The sequence below is a fragment of the Cygnus atratus genome, chromosome 8 (genome assembly GCF_013377495.2).
Source record: "Cygnus atratus isolate AKBS03 ecotype Queensland, Australia chromosome 8, CAtr_DNAZoo_HiC_assembly, whole genome shotgun sequence".
Lineage (NCBI taxonomy): Eukaryota > Metazoa > Chordata > Aves > Anseriformes > Anatidae > Cygnus > Cygnus atratus.
Genome location: NC_066369.1, coordinates 695,069 through 715,158, shown reverse-complemented (window position 1 = coordinate 715,158; position 20,090 = coordinate 695,069). Strand labels below are relative to the sequence as shown.

General features: G+C 40.8%; 1 protein-coding gene across 1 annotated transcript in view; it reads left to right on the top strand.

The window, feature by feature from the left end:
- The first annotated feature begins 1,208 nt into the window (after window positions 1-1,208).
- The window catches only part of TGFBR3 (transforming growth factor beta receptor 3), a 123,051-nt gene continuing 104,169 nt past the window's right edge, over window positions 1,209-20,090 (top strand). The window contains exons 1-2 of the mRNA XM_035537418.2: window positions 1,209-1,446; window positions 15,625-15,798. Coding sequence (XP_035393311.1) covers window positions 15,738-15,798 — 61 coding nt within the window. The 5' untranslated portion in view covers window positions 1,209-1,446; window positions 15,625-15,737. The remainder of the gene's footprint in view (window positions 1,447-15,624; window positions 15,799-20,090) is intronic.

Below are 20,090 nucleotides of genomic sequence, written 5' to 3'. Positions count from 1 at the left end.
CTTGTTAGTGTTAGGACAGAGGTTGGACTAGATGATCTTGGAGGTCTCTTCCAACCTAGACGATTCTGTGATTCTGTGAGTTTTTAAAATAATAAGAATCACTGGTCTGCTTAAAAGTTTCAATCCCATTTTTAATCAGCACTCTGGAATTTCAGGTAGCGGAGGCAAAGTAGACACAATATGCCTTGAAATATATGTGTTGCTTTTGGTGCTGTAGAATATTAATTTTCTTCTTTGTTGAAGTGACTTCCCCCACCTCAACATCTCTTGCAAAAATTTCGCATCCTACATATAGACTTAGAATGATAAGAGAGGATTATATCATGTTCCAACATGCACAACTTTTCAAACGCTTAAAAATAAATCAAAAAAATGTATAAGTGGGTTTAGGCTGCCAACAAGCAGCCTGAACTTGTATTTTACTTGTTTCTGCAAGTTTTATAAGCCTATTCACTGAAATATTTAATGCAAACTGAATGCTTGTTATAGCAACCATTGATTTACTTGCAAAAGGTCTTATGCACAGATAATGTCAACGTTCTGAGGCCCAGTCTTTGTGAGGTGCACGGCACTTCCCAAGACTAAGCTGTTTACTGAGCCTCTTATGTGCAGAGCTGTGCGCGACCCATCCAAAAGTCGAGAAATCAAAATTAAGTGTAGGTGGCAATGAATCTTTGTAGGTTGCAAATTGGCATTTTCAAGAGTGGGCATTGTTGGAACTCTTAGTGCACTTCTTGATGAACTCATATAGCAGTATAAAAAACAAACAAAAAAACACCACAAAACGATTAAACTAGTCTATCCCTGCATGTTCTCCATAGAAATACAAGAACATTTGCTTGTTCAGGTAATAATATGATCAGGGCTCAATTTTGTGAGGGGAGCTGAGTAAGGCTCGCGAAGCGCCAGCGGTGCCAAGCGTTAGCACCGCTGTGACAGGCCGTGAGGGGCACCAGGCCAGCGGGGCAGCGCCGCCCGGCCGTGGGGGCCCCGGGAGCCCCCCTGGGGCGCACTTCTCCCGTCGCCCTTGCTGCAGGACCAAATCGCTGCGGCGGCGAGGGGAGGTTGCCGGCGCGCCCAGGTACCACACGGGCCGCAGGGCGGCAGGGCCGCGGCGGGCGGAGGCAACGCCGGGGCCGTGACGGCGCCGTCCCCGTCCCCGCCCCACGCCCAATGGTGGCGCGGCCCCGCCTCAGCCGGCCCGGCCCGGCCGGGCCCCGCCGTGTGCGCCGCGCTGCCGCCATGGGGTTACTGGCGGGCTGGGGGCCGGCCGGGAGCTGCCTCCTCCTCCTCCTCGCCGCCTCCTCCCGCGCACCGCGGGCCGGGCAGTAGCGGCCTCGGCGAGGGCTGCCCTCCCGTGCCGTGCCGTGCCGTGCCGCCCATGGCGTAGCCGCGCTGCCGCGCGCCTGCCCCCGCGGGACGCGGCGCGGACAGAGCCACTGCCAGGTACGTACGGCCGCCGCTACCCCGGGCCGGGCGGAGGTGCCGCCGAGGGGAACCTCGGTGCCTGTCACCCGTCGGAGCCGGGGCGGCGGCGGGCGAGGGCTGACAGCGCCCGTCGCCAGCCGGCAGCGTGCCCGGTGGCGGCGGTCAGGCCTGTGGGGAGGCACGCGGGAGGTCTGGAGCAGGCAAGCTGCAGGTGTCCCGAGGTAACTGGGGCATCAGCGTGTGCTGGGCGACGGGCCGCGGCAGTGACAGAAGGGTGCCAAGCGCAGTGCTCCGCAGGTGTCAGTGCCGCTGTGCGATTTGGGGTCACCGTACCCGCTGTGAGGCCACACGGTGAGATTATTACTGTAGGAGTGTTGTGTGAAGTCGGTGTTTGTGGAGGTAACACAGGCTGGTACTGTGCTGCTTCTCTACAACTTCACTGAGAAGCCGCTGCCCTGCGGGATTTACGCCGCGTGCTTCGCAGTGGATGTGCTGGAGTCGGTTGACTGCGGCCTTTTGAGCACGCCTCTCTTAGCAGCCCTGTGGCGTTCGAGTCAGGGGGACATCAAGTAACTTCTTGAACTTTCCTCAGTGTCAGCCGTACTTGTAAGTCCAAAGTTACTGTCATTGAAGACAGGCAGTGTTGAAGATGATGTGTCTTGTCCTTGTAAAATTCCAGGTGTGGTGTATGGTTACGCCTTTTCCACATGCTGGGGATGTAACCAGGTGTAAATCTACTTACTTCAGTTCTATGAAGCTGTAGCTGTTATAGTTCAGCTGCTGTCACTTACTATTTTCTTCTCAAATGCATTATCATCATCACAGTTCAGTTTTAATAGCAACCTCTTAAATGGGTTTGTAAAACTTTGCATTGAGTTTGGAGGAGAAAGACTTGGACGATTAAGTGCCATGATTTTGTTCTGAGACAGAAATTTTCCTGGTTGAGTCTCTTTCTATACCAAACTAAGTATTTTGGATGATGCCCACCAGGCTGATACCAGACCCCTGCTGGGGATGGATCCCGCAGTGGATGGGGGAGCCTCCTGCTCTTTCACAGGACTTGTGGCACGAGCTGGGTTCTGCTCACAGGGACCTGCAGTCTTGGACAGGGAAGACCTTAAGACTGTGTGTGTGAATACAACTAATTCTAAAGCCATGTATCTGTCTGTTTACTGCTTTTTGCCAGGAATACTTTGTTTCCTTGCAGTCCACACAGTTTTTCCATGAACCCCAGAGACAACATAAGTTGGTAGGTGGATTTTAATTAGCACCGCACAGGTGTCCTGCCAAAGCATTTCCGAGAGCGTTAGCAAAACCTTCTTGGCAGATGCATATTCCTTCGAAGAGCTCCAGCTTAACTCAAGGAAGCTCACAGGGTTGGAATCCCAGTCGAGGAGGAGCACGGCTGCCCAGGACACGGACCTGAGCCCGCGCCGGGTGCTGCAGCTGTGCTCGGGTTCCCTGCCTGGCTGAGGGAGGAAGGGAGGGCCGTGTTGGAGGGGGCAGGCTGTTGGCTTCCTTCAGTGAAGAGTCCTTTATTCTGCGACTTGCTTCCCCCAATTGTTTGCTGTACTCCAACCTTGTTAAGCTTAAAGTGACACTTCAAAATTTTTCCTCTTCTGTCCTGCTTTCTCTCTCTCTGGGGAGGACTTGTTTGATTCTGACGCGTGTTTCAACTTTGGGTATGTGTCCAGAGCCTCATCTAGTCACAGTGTGTGATGATGTGATTCCAGTGGATGTGATTCCTTTTAAAAAGTAAGTTCCAATTTTATTTCTCTAGTATGCAAAACATCTCTTAGTACCATAGCATCTTGATGCCTAGCTCTAGGAACAGTGTTTTGAAGTTAATTGCTAACCAGCAGGGGGAACACAAAACATTGTCTCTGAAGTCTCTCTTCATACCACAGCTGCAGTTTGTTAAAACTTCGGGCCTGTACTTTGGATAGTATTTGTTTAAAAGATGAGTATCAATTTAATTGAAAAAAAATATATGCGTTAGAATAAATGCATTGTTTTTGTACACATGCCTATTAGTTTGCTCTAATAGGCATGTTTCCCATTCTTCTGAATGGAATTTTGTCATACTAGCCAGAACAGAACTTGATAAAATGTGATACGTTTATTTAAGTGAAATTTTTTCTTTGAAAACGTTTATTTTTGAAAATTATATTTTGAGTAATCCTGTAAAGCTTTAGACAATGAGCTAGCTAGAATATTTTGAAAGTAGAACTAAAGTTGAGTGTCAAAAAAGTTGTATTCTCACAAGAAACTATTCCCAGTATTTAGGGTTTCCATAAGAGAGAATGCTTTTGGTTATTCTCTTAGGTTTTAAGAAGTCACGACCAACTTATTTTTGTAAAGGTCAATTGACACTCCTAGCGTGGATCAGTAATGATTTTTCCTTTTGGTTTATATTGGCGTAACAATTGATTACTTCTTTTGTTCTCAAAATAAAGGTTGATAATCAAAGATTATCTTCATGACTGACATTGATCCATATTGCTTTTCAGTCTCTGAAGCCTGATGTACCCAAATGAGAAATACTTAATGTATGGATATACAAACTGATTGCTGAATGCTAAGTAAAGATGGGAATTTGCAGCATGTCAGCTCTTTCCTGGTAAGAGTCAAAGAACAGGCTCTTACCCTGCAGTAAATGTGAGATACCTTGCTGCTCATACTTTGAGGGTAAGCAGTCTTTTACTGATGACAGAGTAAAAACATGCCTGGAGGCATTTGCCGTGGAGCAGCAGATTTGCCCCAAGACCACTAGTGACTGATAACAATTGTGTATTCTCGTAGCCCTAGGTCTTAGAGCAAGTGGAGACAGTATAGTTTCATTGAAATGAACGGTCCCAGATCATATTTACAGGAGGGGGTAAGCTCCTCTGGTTGTATACTCATTAAATGGCTATGAGGATAAATGTTTTCCTCCCTGTTGTTTCAGCGACCAGGTATGTGCATATTCCAGTGGCCACATATTCTTCTCTAGGAGCATTATCTGATGTTGCCAGACATTGAAGGTACTAAAAGGTCCATGTTAATTTCCATTGGCAGTCTCCCTCTTCCATCGTTTTCATTCTGATTATATCCATAGGGAATCACAAAGCTTTTATCCCCTGTACGTTTCTCTGAGATGCCGAAGTACGTAGTTCGTAAAGTCAGTGTGAGACTTCTGCTTTAATTTTATTTGGAAATAGTGCTAAAGCTTTTCCAAATCTGTATTACAGTTCTTTTGTCTGATACCTACAATAACATTCTGTTGACATTTAAGACATGAATTATGAAGTCATAGGCAGTTTATATTAGAAAATACTCTGTAGGATACAGCTTGCAAATATCTTTGGAATCACAGTACTTTTGATCTAATTCCACAAAATATTTGTGTATTATAAATAGACATTAGTTTGAGAGTAGTAATATTTGTGGTGATGAACAGTGGTATGCTAGTTTCTAGCCACTTCATGAGCAGAAGCATGTTTTGCCATAAAAACATACTAGCAAAGAAGCAGTGCAATTGCTCTGTTCGTAACTGTGGATTCTTATTTTCATGTGCTGGCAGTAATCCAGTAGAGCAGCATTTCTTGCACTATGACAGCAACGATTAACTCTCCAATAGCCAAAATGAAACAGATTTACACAACTTGAGATATTATTGAAAGAGGGACTTTAAAACTACTACTTTGTCAGTATATATCCCCTATCTTTTTATTTCCTCTCTGCCAAAGTACATTTTTGAAAAAAAAACAAAACATCCTTTATGACCCTAAGTATCCAAATGGTCAAATTAGTCAAGTTCAGCAGAGAACATTTTGTATTTTACATAGTGTATGCTATATTGATGAATTGTTTGGCTTACAAATAAATAATTGTTTGGCAAAATATCATAGTTTATGATGTATTTATGGTGAAATAATGAATTTACTGGGGAAAACGTGAAAGTCATTAGTCCATATCCATTCTGTGAATAGTACTTTAAATTTAGCTGTAGCTGCTTATTGTTAACAAATTGAATTGCATTATATTTAATAATTCTTTTTAATGTTTTTTCTAATTTTAACAGAGTAGTTGGCCAACTTCAGATTTTTATCTTGCTGTTGCAGCATGTTGTAAAATTTTGGGAGTCAGCTGGAAAGGGCGTCTGTTTCAAATAAGCTTAGTTCTGACCTTGCAAGAGACCTGTTTAGATTCTGGTAGAACAGCTTATCTGTAGGTCATGGGTCTGAAACAGCTTAATTATAGAGCTCACATATAGGCTGTTGTTCTACACAGAAGGCAGTAGGGATTGTGAGATGTAACGTTAATGATTTTGAAAAAGAATGGAAATTCAATTACATTCTGATTTGATTTGTAAGCGTAGGCATTTCTGTTGGAAATCTTTATAGGTTCATTGTATGACAGGGACAGTTAAGAATAAATAAAAAAATCTCAGTGTATCAAGGGAGCTTACTGTGTAGTATAGATCTGCTGAATAGATGTGTTTCCTTGACAAGAAGCTGGAGGTAGATTGTAGAACTATATATCCTCTTTTGTCTTAGATTTATAGAAGTAATTCATTAGGCTATAGCTATATTTGATGCAACGTGATTGAGAACTGTGGTAGTATTATATCAACAGTGGTGTATTTGTTTTGGTTTTTGACAATGACTTGAGTGAAGCAAAATTGTGTTCTGATTTACAGAACAGCTGTTGCAGCATTTGAAAAGATGGATAGGCTTTTTCTCATATGAAAACTATTACATTAGTGGACCAAGTCTGTCCTACAGTCTATGCAGCTTGTGTTATGCGATGGATGAGTTCCCCCCTCTGCTATTTGAAATGACCAGTGTTCCTGAATTCTTGTAGATCAGTGATTTGGTTCACTCTGAGATAAGGTGCAGTGATTTTCTTTGTGCATACAAGATGCACAAATTAGTTATATGAACTTAGGAATTCGTTGTGGCCTTTTATTTCCCTAACTTTGTGTTCAAAGCTTTTTGCAGTCTTTATATATAGATGTAATAAATGATGAGAGGCAGGGAATTCTGTACAATAAAAATTATCTGGGAGTATATGCGCTTTCTGAGCAGAGTATGCCAGCGATACATATCCTCATTGAAACAAATCCTCCTAACAGTGTTAATAAATGATAATTTTTATGAAAAAAGTTTTGTCTCAACCTGAATGTTTCTCTGCCAAACAAATTAAATTACACTGGTTATTTGGCAGACAGTGAGGGGTTACTCCTACATAAAGGGAAGCTCCTTTTGACTCATTCTTTTAACTGTATGGCAGTTTGAGGTCTTCCCTATTTGTGTGGGAGAAGTTTCCTATCTTACAGATGTACATCTGCAAATTTAGTGGCTGACAGCTAGCTTTTGAAAAATGTGTTTAACTTTTGTTCTTGTTTAGCAACCTGAAGAAATAATCTTTTAACCTACCTGCTTTCTAAATTATGTCTTATTCTAGAGAGCAAACTTCAAACATGCTTCTCTTGATTTTTTTTTTTTCCTCCAAAATGTGGTTTTGATGATGAATGTGGTTAGTTTCAAAGCACCTAGTAGTTAATATTTTAAGCTGTTCATTTATGTATTGTAGCATCTTATAACCGATGGTAGTGGGGAAGGCTGATTTGTAACACTCAATCCAATTTCTCTGATCTGGGAAATGCTGGTTTTCAGTCTTCTTCAGTTTGACCACCATTCTTTTTCCTCAAGAGGCCTGCATCCTTTTATAGCAAATTTATGCTTAATGCCATAGTCTTTTTTTATTTTTTGTTATTACCCCTTGCAGGCTCTCCACAATTAATTCAGACAATGACATGTATCTTAATGTAGTTAATATAATTTAATGTAGGCCATGGTTTCAAAACCACTTTTCTAAGCGTATAGAGATAATTTCAAGATTTGAGATCCAATGGAGATTGATTTAGCATTTTAGCTGGTAGGGAGGTTCCACCTACCACTAGTTCTAGATAAAGTTCTAAGGTTTTGCAGTTTGGTCTCGAAAAAATAACTGTATCAGGCAGTCCTTGAGAGAAGAATTTGCTGAAATCTCTCACCCCGCGTGGAAGAAGCCTTGCTGAGTTGGTTACTTTCCATCCTGCTGTGGCTCCTTTCCTGTGTATAGCCGAAAGGAGATGCTTCCCTAGGGTTCTGTTGCTCTGGATAGGTGCATTAGAGCTGTTATCTATTTAGTTTAGGTGTACAATTAGAAACTGAGCCAAAAAAAACCTTGGGATAATGAAATTTGTGTGAGGTTGTTGGCTGCTACTGTGTTCGTGAAGAGTAAGATAGTCCGGTCCAGGAAACCTATTCTGTTTCCAATTAGAAACCATAAAAAAAAAAAAGTAATTAGGCCAAAGAAATTTAACTATGAGAAGAGAAAGTTGTAGAGATCTGTTTCATGTGGTTTATGATCTTGTCCATTCAGAAGATTCCTGTACAGCGGTGATGTTTTTGTTTCAAGGTAAACTTTTCAGAAGCAGCAAACCCAGTTTAAAAAATGTGAGCCTGGTTCTTGTTAGTTGTGGTGAGATATTACTTGTTGAGTTCCTCAGGAACTTGAGTTTTATTTAGGTGTATATTTTGGACTTGGATTTCTTGTGCTGCAATGAAAACTTTAATCCCATCTTTATGTATATACAGATTCTGGATTTCACTGCTTTTTTGCTGCTTCTGCTACCCGAAAAGGTAACAGAACATCAGGAAAACAGTATATAATATTTCCACCAGTTCTCTCTGATGAGAGCAGTGAGATTTCTGTCAGAACTGCCTGAAATGAGATTATCTTTCTATCTTTCTAGGTAGATAATGGCTGGGGGGGGGGGGGGGGGGAGGGCTGTGGCCATCTACAGGTCCTGTTATGACTCATTTGCGTGTGGGACACTAGACTAACTGTGAGTTGCACAGAAAATATGTGACTGAAGCTGGTACGGGATTCCAGGTTGCTTGAGCTACTATAGCTCGAGCTGTACAGCATCACAACGTTTTATTTTCTCTACTCCCTTTAGGGATGCTCTGTTGTAGGATGTCCCTGAAGGCCCTGTGTAAAAATAGAAGAGCTCTGATTCCATGCTTGAGTTACACATAGGATGTTTGCCTTGTTGTTAAGCTCTGTCTCATATGCCATGTGCATTCCCTTCCGTAGATTCAGTAATCTCTAGGAATTTCTGCTTTTGTCAAAAGGGAATCTGTGCTGCAAGTCTTCTTCTTCAGGAAGAATCTTGTGTACTCCTTCCACTAAAAGACTCCTGAATGCACTTCCTTCCCTTCCACCTATTGAAACCCTCCTACATCCTGATCCTGTAAGAGGCTATTCTCTTGTTTACACTTTGAGTGAAACCTTGCCCCTGAGCCTGTAAAGATTCAGCAGCATACCTCACTGTGTTTGGGGGAAGGGAAGTCCTGGGAACATACAAAAGAAAGATTTTTATCCTGTTTCTGTAAACTGTCTTTCACTTTTGTGCTATATTGTGCAATGATTATTCAGCTAAAACTTCCATGGTGTCTGGTTTCATGAATTTACTTTTCTGGTCTAAACTCACAGCAATTCAGGTCAGCTGATTAAAAAAGTGTTGGGAAGCTGAAGGGAAAATGGTCATGAAATGATACTGGGAATAGGCACCACCATCCAAAGTGGATGTTCATGCCAGCAGTGGGCAAAATATGTACCAGGTAACAAAACCAAGTTCAGTAACATGTTGCTAAAAAGGTGAAATGGTTTTGCATATTTTGTGGACTAATGTGTGTGTATTTTGTGGCTTCCTGTAATTTGGCAAGCTACATTGTAATACATTAATATGAAAATAAATAAACAAAATGTTACAAGAGTCGAATGGAATAGAGGGGCAAAATTGCTAAATGGCATAAAACATCTTCCCTTGGCACTTGTCCAGTTCCCATAGCCTTTAACTGTGACTTGTTGAAATGTCCCATTACAAGCACAGCAGCATGTGAACTGCTGGATATCAGAATTACTTTTTCCCTGGGCTTTTGATATGTCAGGATTTTTAGTTTTATTACTATTCATGTATTCTCTGAAAATGAAACTACTTTGATGTTTCTAAAACAGAATCTATCCCCTTAATAGTTTATGCATAAGTACTGTTTTGGGTTCTGAATGGTGGAACTTTATGTATGTGCGTTGGACATAGGCATTAAAAATTTACACACATTTTCAGTCCCACATTAATATTTGCTAACCTTATCAGTCAGCTTCCGACTTGCGCGTGTGTAAATCACGCAAAATCGAGAGAGGATAAATGTCGTCTAATAAAAAAGGAAATCTACTGAAATGCAAATTTAATGACTGAAGTTATATATAAACTCTTCCAAAACTGTTCTAAGTTTATAGAACTGCTTGTACAGTTAACCATCTGTGAGATTTTTGTTGAGCATGGGTGCGCTTCATTACAAATGATTGTCTTTTATTACTGATGCAAGCAATGTATGTATTTACTGCATTCACATGGGGAGCCAACGTGGACAAGTGGGAGAAAAACTGGTTAAATAAGCAAAATGGTTGCCATGCGTAAAACAAACAAACAAAAAGTGAAAAAGCTTTGGCTGTGAAGGCCTTCTTGGATAGCCTAGAAACTTGGGTTCGTGTTGCTATGGCAAAACAACACAAAGGGACAGATCCTGCTGGCTTCACTCAAGTATCCCCATTCACTTTGGTTGGACTTCTGACGTGGTTTAGTGGAGGAAGATTTCTCAGCTCGCTTTGGCACAGAAGTGTTTGTTAGCAGTGTTGTAGAGAGCTCTGTAACCTCTGGCATCGTGCATGGAAAGAAGAGAGAATTACCAGAGTCCATGTTGATAAGGAGGAGAGGAAATGGAAGTTATTCTTCAGGCAGTAAAGGAAAAGGTTGGACAAGGAGTATGATAGAGTTAAGGCAAGGGAAGAACTTGTATGGGAAAGGTAGGTGGTGATTAGAGAAACAGATGGTGACTACTGGGGAAAAGGTTTAAAGGAACAGGAGAAAAAGGGGGGAAAAACAAAGCATTGAGAACCCAATTTGGCAATGACTGTGGTGAATTTCTGCACTATAGAAGCCTATAATAGGAAACAAACATCCCTAAATCTGTGGCTGTGGCATCCTGCAGGCATCTGTATTGTCAGGTTGGACTTCACTTTCTCTCAGTGTCCTTGTAGGCAAAAATAAATTTAATGGGAGAAGAAAAGTGTGTAAAAATTGAAGCTAAAGAGACCGCTGATCTCAAGGGGAGCCACGAGTAATAGTTATTTTGCTAGAAGTACAGAAAGAGGCTGAGTAGAAAAGTTCTCAAATGTTCTGCAGACACTGCTTAATCATAGTGATATTGTAGGGCTTATACTTTCTCATTTTCATGTGTAGCCCTTCAAGCACTTCTAAAGCTGAATCCTGTCCTGTTTTTTTGGAGGATGTTAAACAGGCGTAGGAATAGATACAGTTCTGCTAGTGGCAAAACAGCACAGAATGTTTTCTTAGTAACAAGCCATCCCCAGAGCCTTAGGTCCTGGTAGCATCTGCCATTGAGAACTGGGAAATCCTTAGTGGAATGGTGTTTTTTTTAGAGGTTATAGCATGCTTTCAACTTTTGAATTCTTGGGTTGTGTTGTAGCATTAAAGGTGACTTTCTAGTTCAAAGGATAGCTTTAAAAAATTCACAAAAGACTGAGTGCTGAGGAAGACAGCAGATTTGTACAAAGAAAAATATTTCAGCTAATGAAAGGTAGAGCAATGACAGTAGTGTAGTGAAGTGATTTGTGTTTTGTGCTTGCTGTTGCTGGCTTAACAGTCAGATTCTTTTAAATACCACTGATGAATTAAGGAGCATTTGTTATCGTCTAGTATAAAAAAGCTATGAGATCTGTCCTTTTGTAGTTAGTCAAGTTCGCAGGCCAGTCAGTGTGTCCCAGTGTCCTGCAAAAGCATATTATTTTTCCTTGGTTTCTAGCAAGGCTTAAGTGTATCAAAATTCTGATGGACATACTTTAAACCTAATTAAAACCTCACTCATGCTTCCTCCTCTTCCTGTCCTTTCTGTCATGTGCTTCATTGTATGTTTTCCCCTCTACATCCTCCCAAGTCTTCTGCCCCTAAGAAAATCTCCTATTAAGGCTTTTCCTAATTTTCTCAGTTGCATTTATTCCTGTTTGCAAAGTGATACTTTGAAGTGAAGCAGTCTTTTTTGTGGTGTTTAGGCCCCTTGTTTTCATCAGGACGAGTGGCCTCCACCACAGCAAACTTCAGTAAAAACGATCCCACCAGGCTATGCCTCTTGGACTACGATTCTTCAGTGACTCCAGATGCCCTTTTTTATCCCCTTTTCTTACAGCCTGCAGTAATATAAAACATCGGGATTAAAACAGTGTGTTAGTAATCCTGAAGCTCTCATGACATCTCTTCCTCTTCCTCGTCAAGATTTTTTGGTTATACTTTTAATATGCCCTTTCATGACCTCAGCTGCAAAAATAGCTACCCAGATATACCCCAAAGGAAAAGATGATTCTCTTGGAAATTTCTTTTGAATCTCAAATTGACTAACAGTTATGTTTATTTCTTGGATAAATAGTTTAGGTTTCCAATGCTTTTGCACAGCTTTCTTCTCTTATTTCAAAGGAAACGGCCCCCTGTTCTGTGTACCGCTTCAACTTTTCTTAATTTGCAGGTTTCACATATTCTTCTGGTTACAATAGGTTTCACACTGAAGCAAAATATGGCGTTTTGCACCAGAAATGTTTTTTATCACCCATTTTCTTTGTTTCTCTTTGGTCCTGTCAGATAATAGCAGCTTCGTAGGTGGCTTCTGAAGGACTGACACTGGATGAAACACCTGCATTCTGTGGATTGCAGGTGGCCAAATAGAAAAGGACTGCTCCCAAATATCAAACGTGCAAGGCAAACTGATGCCCTTGTCTTCTTCTTTAGTGTCTTTTTTGCTTTTAGATACCGTCACTGAAACTGCAGACCTAGCTGTTGAGCACCTTTCCAGTCACAGGTGAAGATGATCAGGTTTTCCAAAATTCTGCAAATTGTGCACTTGGTAGCTTTATTCTTAAATTATCACATTCTGTGCTTTTTGATTTAAACTGTTTTATTTCAGAAGTCTGTGTAGCTGGGAGTTCCTAAATTCATGAAAATTGCTGTCAGTTTGTCACCCTTTCACATTGTGTCTCAGTGTCTGACATTTGCTCTCCTTTTTAAATTCTGTGAACACTTATCTTCAAGCTAGTGAGCCCTTTCTTCAGAAAGCTGTTACTAATTTTCATTTAAGTTTTTATTATTCAGCCTTTGTGAGCTGGCAGAATTGAAGAGAAGCGTAGGGCTTTTGGATTGTATCTGTCAGCTCTAGGTTAAACCTTGAAAATGGTTTGGTCAGTGGGTTGTGGTAGGGATAAAAATCACTCTTTTGTTTTTGCTTGGGGACGGAAATGTGTATGCATTCTCTCCCCCTTTTAAATCATTCTTCCAAAATCAAAGCTGAATTGAAACTTGGCATTTTAACATGCTTGGGTAGGTGGCCAGTACAATATGGGATGCTGAACTGTTCTTAGCAATGTAGCTTTATCTTCAGTTCTTTCCCTGTGCTTCCCATTTCTGCGCAGCTGTGTGCCTTACAAAAATGTCACTGAAGAAAGAGAGGTTTATGCTCGTGGCAGTGTGATCTAAGTAACATCTTGCATTTTCCTGTTTAGTATATTACTGAGTATATATGCTCCATTTGCTCTTTTTTCTGGTTTCTCTTTTGTTAATTATTGTCGAGCTGCTGATGTATAACCATTTCATCAAGTTTGAGAATGCTCATTCATTGCCTGTTTGCACTTATGTCATCTTACAGCATGTTATAATGATCTTTTATAGCTAATGTTAGCTAGAAACCTTATGATTTGCTGTATTTATCATTTTGTCTTTATGGCATCATTAAAGGTTGAGTTAGCAACCAAATACTCTCACTGAGTAGATTTAGGCTTCTCTTCATCTAGAGAAGTAGCAACAAATGATTCCAGCTCACATTTGACTTCCCAAATGATGTTCAATATCTGCCATAAATTCCTTATAGCTTGGCATTTTGGCATTAAATGTATTTGATTTGGATCTTCGTGTTCAAAACTTCTGTGTTAAAGGATTGTCCAACACTCTTGTCAACAATTTATTATTTCCGCTTAATAAAGGTTGGCCTTAATTTACCACAAAATTCAGGGTCCCTCGTGGATCGCTATGTTTAGCTATATAACCTTACATTCTTGGTGTGTGTGTGTGTAATGAGAGGTATCTGGGAACTCACAGAATGTTTCCAGTAGGTTCAGGATGAATAATTTTTACAAGCCCTGTAAATTGTCCAAGGAAGCCATCATTTTCTGAGGTTTTTCTGTTTTGGGCTGTCTTCAGTCACGCAAGCATTGAGTGCGTGTCTGTGTGTGTGTGTGTGTTTGTCCTTCTGCAGGTTTTTTCCTTAAGAGTCTTGTTTTTGTTATGCAAAGTAATAAATGTCCCTCTTCAAAGTCATGAGTAAACTTGTTCTTCTTGAAATGAGCTCTGATTGGTAGAAAATAAAGACTGTTAGGTAGAATTACAGGTGTTACCATTTGTCTAGGGGCTTCCTTCCTCCACTGCTGCTATCTAGACAGTGTTGCTAAGCTGCTGGAAGAGATGTGGTGAGGAGGAGCGAGTATCACTTCTGAAATTTCAACCTAAAATACCGTGTGCTAAAATCTGGTAGGAAACAAGTGAATCCTAGGGGACACAGAGCTTGGAAGTGGACTGCGTGAAACCCCACATTGTGGTAGATGCTCAGCTCCTTCCTTGCTGCCGTGTTTCCATCCCGCGAAGCGTGGTGCCCAGCTGTCCTGGCAGCCTGCAGAGCTGCTCCTGGGGCACCCCTGAGACGGGCCGGGTGTGCCAGGAGCTGGGTGCTGAGCTAAAGATCTGCCTGAGGCCTTGCTCCTGGCCATGGGTGCTGACGGTTTGTTCTTTCTCGGTGGGTAGCTGCAGCTGCCTCTGCACAGGACAGGGCTGTCCCTGCAGGGTAACCCCTGGAGAAAGGTTTCTGGTGTTTTCCTCGTAGCTGTAGGAGTGCTACCAGTGGGTATCTTCAAGTGCTGATGTAGGCACACACGTTTTCCTTGTGTGGACTTCTGGTCATCCACAGCATGGCACACACTGTGTAATCCTGGTTTGGTCTGACTGTGTATTTCATTCAATTTAATGTCAGCAAGAACCTTTAAATGATGTTCATGTTGTCACAGTTTTAGAATGTGGTCCTTACTCAGTGGTTTTCTGTTATGTGGCTCCATGATGGTTGTTTGCAATGTTAGTGCTTGCTGAGGCACCATCTGTCATCTGCTGCTGCTGGTAAGGGAGTGAAATAGATGAGATTTTTATTTGATTGAATGTGATATCAACATTCCAGTTCCTTATCTACATGGCCCATGATTTCATTCTGGACACCTAATAGCTGACAATAGATTAAAAAAAATAAATAAATAAAGAAGTGGAATAGGATATTGGGCGTATTATGCGCTTCCCCTTAGAAATCTGTGGCATGCATTGTGGATTCAGAATTTTTCACTCTTTTCGAATTCTTGCAGGTATCCATTGTATTGTCATTTGTTTGTACAGCACATTTAAGGTTTTTTTTGTTTATTTGTTTTATTGACCTGGAATATCAAGTCTTGAAATCTCTTAAAATATCTGAGCAGCTTTATATTTAGTGTCAAGTGATCTTGAAAAGATTTCCCAAGTTGTTATACTGAGGAATGAGTTAAATTTATCTTGTTACCTGTAAACCAGCTAGGGCACACATGAAACGTCTCTTTGTGGTATAATAAAGGTGGCAGCAGATAAATAAATAAATGAATGTCAAAGTGTCCCAGGGAGAGTTTGAATAGTTAAAATAAACTTTTCTGAGGCTGAGTACCATTTCCAGGCTTCAGCAGGACTTCAGTATTAGTTGACAGAAAGGACTCTGGGTTTTCACTTTCAAGAAGATCACAACTTGCACAATGGATGATATGAAAGAGCAAGGGCCACAAAGAAGTGCTGAAGTACAGAAGAGAAAGAGTAGTAGGCCATCACTACCTGGGCAGTCTGGCAATATAAAGTGCACTCCTGTAATAGCCCTTTAAGAAAGAGAATTCTATTTCTCTTGTTATGAGAGAGATAATTGTAAATAGCTAGTAACATTTCTGTAAGTTATATTTATATTAAAATTTATTTTTGTCTTTTTGTAGGCAATTAAGAGTCTGGAAGATTTGATTTCAAAGCACACCACATTTTTCAGAGCAAGTAAATCTACATGAAAAGCTACAAAGGGAGCTGACTTGAGAAGATAGTGTTTGCAAAAATGTCTTCAAGTTGTGTGACTCCAGTGTTTGCTTTGATGATTTTGTGTTTTGCAGCTGCAGGTAGGTGGCATTATGTAAATCGTGCATTCAATGTAACTTACTGTATGTATTCAGAATTATTGATGAAACAGTTTTTCATGTTGGAAAAATGTATGCCGCCTGAAGTTTGTATAAAACCTAGATGTAAATATAAAACTATTGTGATCATAACCGCTAGTATGGTGATGTGATAAATGATGCTGTTTTCTATAAGTTTTTTTTTCAGGTGTGTTCCCTCTTAAAATCATTAAAGAACTTCAGTAGTAATGTAAATTACTTTGTTAATTTATAAAATTGAATTGCATGGTGCATGCATGTTATTAAGGTAGGTTGCCAAGGAAGCCTTTGGGACTGGAAGCAGGGTGGCTTTGCTAGCGTGATACCAAGGCTGAACGGTTCACCATATTGAGAGGCTACATTTATTACTCTGGGTGCAGGGTTGTGCTGGTGAAGCTGTGTCTCTTCAGAACCTGAGCTAGGGTCTCTGTAGTACTGAACGTATGTACCAGCTCAGCTCTTCCTTCAAGGTCTCTAATCTGTAATTAAATTACGATTACTTAGTTTATAAAATTGATAACAAAAATTCCAGAAAAATAAGTATGAAGAGTATTGTAATAGGGCCCTGAGTCCATCCTTCATCTTCTGCTGGGACAAGCTTTATCTATGTCATTCCTGACAGCTATCAAATCTGTTTCAAAGTTAACTGTCAGCGGTGGTGAAGACGTTTTCTTGAACGTTGACAGTGTTACTGGAGGTCTCATATGTTAGGAAAATACATTACCTTTTATGGGGATTGTACCTGCCTCACATCTTGTCTACAACAGGGATTTTTAAGAGTGTTTTGCAATAACTTGTGACAGAGAAATGAAAAAGATCTGTAGACTTCAAGTACCATGCTTATATTCAAGTTTCTTCAAGTGTTGAAGTGATTCTTCTGAGTATGTTTGTTTGTCAGAGTTCTTCCTGTGGTTACAGGGGGGAGCCTCTTATGTGTCCAGTTTGCATACAAGCATGGGTCATTGGAGTAGAGGCCAAGTGGATATATAGTCAGTCAAAATGAGGTAGTGGGAAAAGTGGACAGATGGCTTGCTTAAATCTGAGATGTCCTCATTGTGGAAAAGATGACCAGCTTCGGAGGAGACGTGGCTGAGCAATTAAATATGTCACAATTTGGCTTCCTTTCACCATCAGCATGGAAAATTATGTTGTTTCAAGCCCTCAGACCATGTGGGACTTTCTCTGGAGCTGACCTCCTGAAGGCATTCCTCCAACATTAGTAACTTCGATTATTTAATAGTACGTGATGTTAACATTTTGCAATAGCTTCATTGCAGATGAACTTTTAGCAATGCAGGGTGTGTCTGAGTGTGTCTGTGGCTTGAGCTGAGGATATGAATGCTGGTCTTGGCTGAGAAGAAGGATTACTTAGAGTGAATCTGAATCATTGTAAATTCACTAAAAATCTACTTTAAAAGAAAGTACCAGTGTAGAAAATAAAAACTGTGTTCTAGTTGATTGCAACCACAGTTCCTTTTTGTTGTTGCTTACCTAAGGAAGTTTGCTTACTTCCTAATGCCATCTTTAATTAAAAACACTTTTAAAGTAGTGTTATCAAATACAGTACTGTTACAGTTATTCAGTGTTCAGAAACCTTAGCATTTTTCTTTGGAAATGTTATGTTTCTTTTTGGTTTTACTTCCTAGTTCTGTGTATTCCTCTCTTGACAGATATTCTTGATGCAAACCCTTGAAAATCACTATGGCTGTGGATTTGATTAGGTGCTTATTCAAAAATAGTCACAGAATGACCTTGATTGGAAGGGACCTCTGGAACTCAGTCCAGCCTCCAGCCCAGAGACAGGCTAGCTTCAAAGTTACTTCTCTCTTGGAGACTGATCCTTCCCACTGTCTGCATGCGAAGAAGAGAGCAGAAGGGAGTAGTAGTGAAGTTTGCAGTCAGTTAGGGTGAGGATAGGGAATACTACTGTTGTGGTTTCTGGCTGTGCCTGCCTGGTGGGTTTTGGTTTTGTTCAGTGCTTTTTATTTTGGCAATGAATTCCTAATGAGAATGCTTCGTGCCATTTATAGTATGTCATGATTACAGTAAGATACAGGCAATAAGGACTAAGGGCTGTGCAGAGGAAGGGGGAGAGATCAAGATCAAACACACACAATTACAACTGCGGAAGGACAGCTCTTTGAGGGTTATTTAAAGAGTTTTTGCAACACTTTTGTGTTAGTAGTCACCAAGTCCTGTTAACATAAACAATTATGCTTTACAATCTCAGAAGTAAATGTGGGAGTTTGTGTCTGTCGGTGAAATACAGATGGGAGCAAGCGATGTGTTCCAGTCATAAGCATGGAAAACGCAGTGGCGGGTGACTGAGCTGTTGTCAGCCTGATGGCCAGGGTTCCGCAGGCTCTTCATCGCTGGAGCACAGAACTCTCACTTTTTCAGGCTTGTACAATTAACAAACTAGTACTTCCCATAGTATAAAGAAAACTAAGAAATATAAATAACACTAAGAAGTATGAATAAAATCCCAGTGTGCCTGTGGTGAAGCCTGGGGGAGGCAGGGGGCAGCATGCCACCTCCCTGGGGTGCTGATTTTTTATATGTTGAGCCTTATTCTAGCCTACTCTTTGTTTCTGAAATAGCGAGGCTGATGCGGGAGAACAGACCTTTCTTTTGTTAGTCAGTTGTGCACTGACATTCCTATTGTAGGTGTAGATTTTGTTGCTGACTTTCTAGTATTTTCAGCATTGTTACCTTTTCAAATACAGATGATCTTCTAGACAGAATCTCTATTTTTTTTTCCATTCTTTTTAAAATATTAGTGTGTTAAATATCTCTCCAAAAAATCCAGTTAGATGTCACGATGCACACAGATGCATATTCAAACCTGAGCCACAAGACTGCATGTTTTTCATGGTAGTAGATTAAGGCATACTCTTCACTGATTTTACATTGAAAGTGGACTATATAGATAATCAAAGAATATTTCTCTCTTTCTTTACCTCCTATTACTGCTGGTATGTATATGTCTAAATTCTCATCTGAATCTGTTTTACTTCTGCACACAAATTTCTTGTAGGCTCATATTTACGCTGCTTTGATTGTACAGAAAAAAAAATGCAAGGAAAACCTGGATTGCTATGAGATTGTTTCTTCCCTATGGGAAGTCCAAAGGAAGATGGTGAGAGGAATTGCTGGCAAACTGCTTGGCTGTCTGAAGGGATTAGAGTTTTGAAGTAGGCTTAAACTAAGATGAGGCAACCTGCAGTAGAAACTTCACCTAATCTATTAGCACAGTGCATGCTACAGCTGTGGATAACCTCAAAAGCAAGTCTGGCTTTGTAGTCTTGGGAGCAAAAATATTTTGTCTTAATGTAGCTTAAATCAAAGGCCGAAACATTTATTTTCCTTGCTTGCAAATCTGTGCCATTGGGTGCATGATAGATGTCTTGATAAAATGTCTTGGAGGACAGCTGAAGTGCGTACCTGTCCTAGACCCTGGGGCTAGACCTTTAACAAGATAGGTTCCCCCCTGAAGGAGTGGGAAACATATAGTTAACTTGGACTTTTCTTGTCCTTGGTGGATCCTCAGGTAGCATAAATTGTCCCTGCTGCGGACAAAGCGGTGCAGCCATGGCATCTGTAGCTGACCGAAATCTGCGTGTGCAGCTACGTTCTCTCCCTCAGTCCCTGTGATATTTGGTGCAGCCTATGCTTACCCTGTAGATATGTCTCTCCTTGTGACAGAGATTCACAGTTGTGGTCAGGCTGCTGGAGAGACTGTAAGAGTTGGATTATAAGTGGATATGTTGAACTTATCCAGTTTCTATTATATAAAACTTACTGTCTTTTCTACTCACATTAGATCTGCCTTTATGGTTTTCTTTCAACAGCTCTATTCCCTGTTCCTCTACTATACTGTTACCCTGGCATTTTTTTCTTTCTGCATACTTGTTCTTATGAGTAATCATGTAGTGCTCAGAGCATGTGTGCTTCATTTTCAATAAGTCTATTTGCTTGTACACTAATGTATCTTTTGGATCTGTGCCCCTAGACACAGTGGTGATGGGTGCCATATTAATAAGCGTAACAATAGGAAGAAACAGGCCTTGTCATGACGTCTGTTTTTTTTAGGAGGAATTTCCCTCGACCTTGAACACTGTGTTTCCAAAAGCAATATAGGATTCTACAAAGTATAATAGAAAGTCCTTCCACTGTCACGTGCAGTATGTGATTGAAAGAAAAAAATTATATGTTGGGAGTCACTCGCACAAATTTCCTTCCCTTTTAGACAGTAT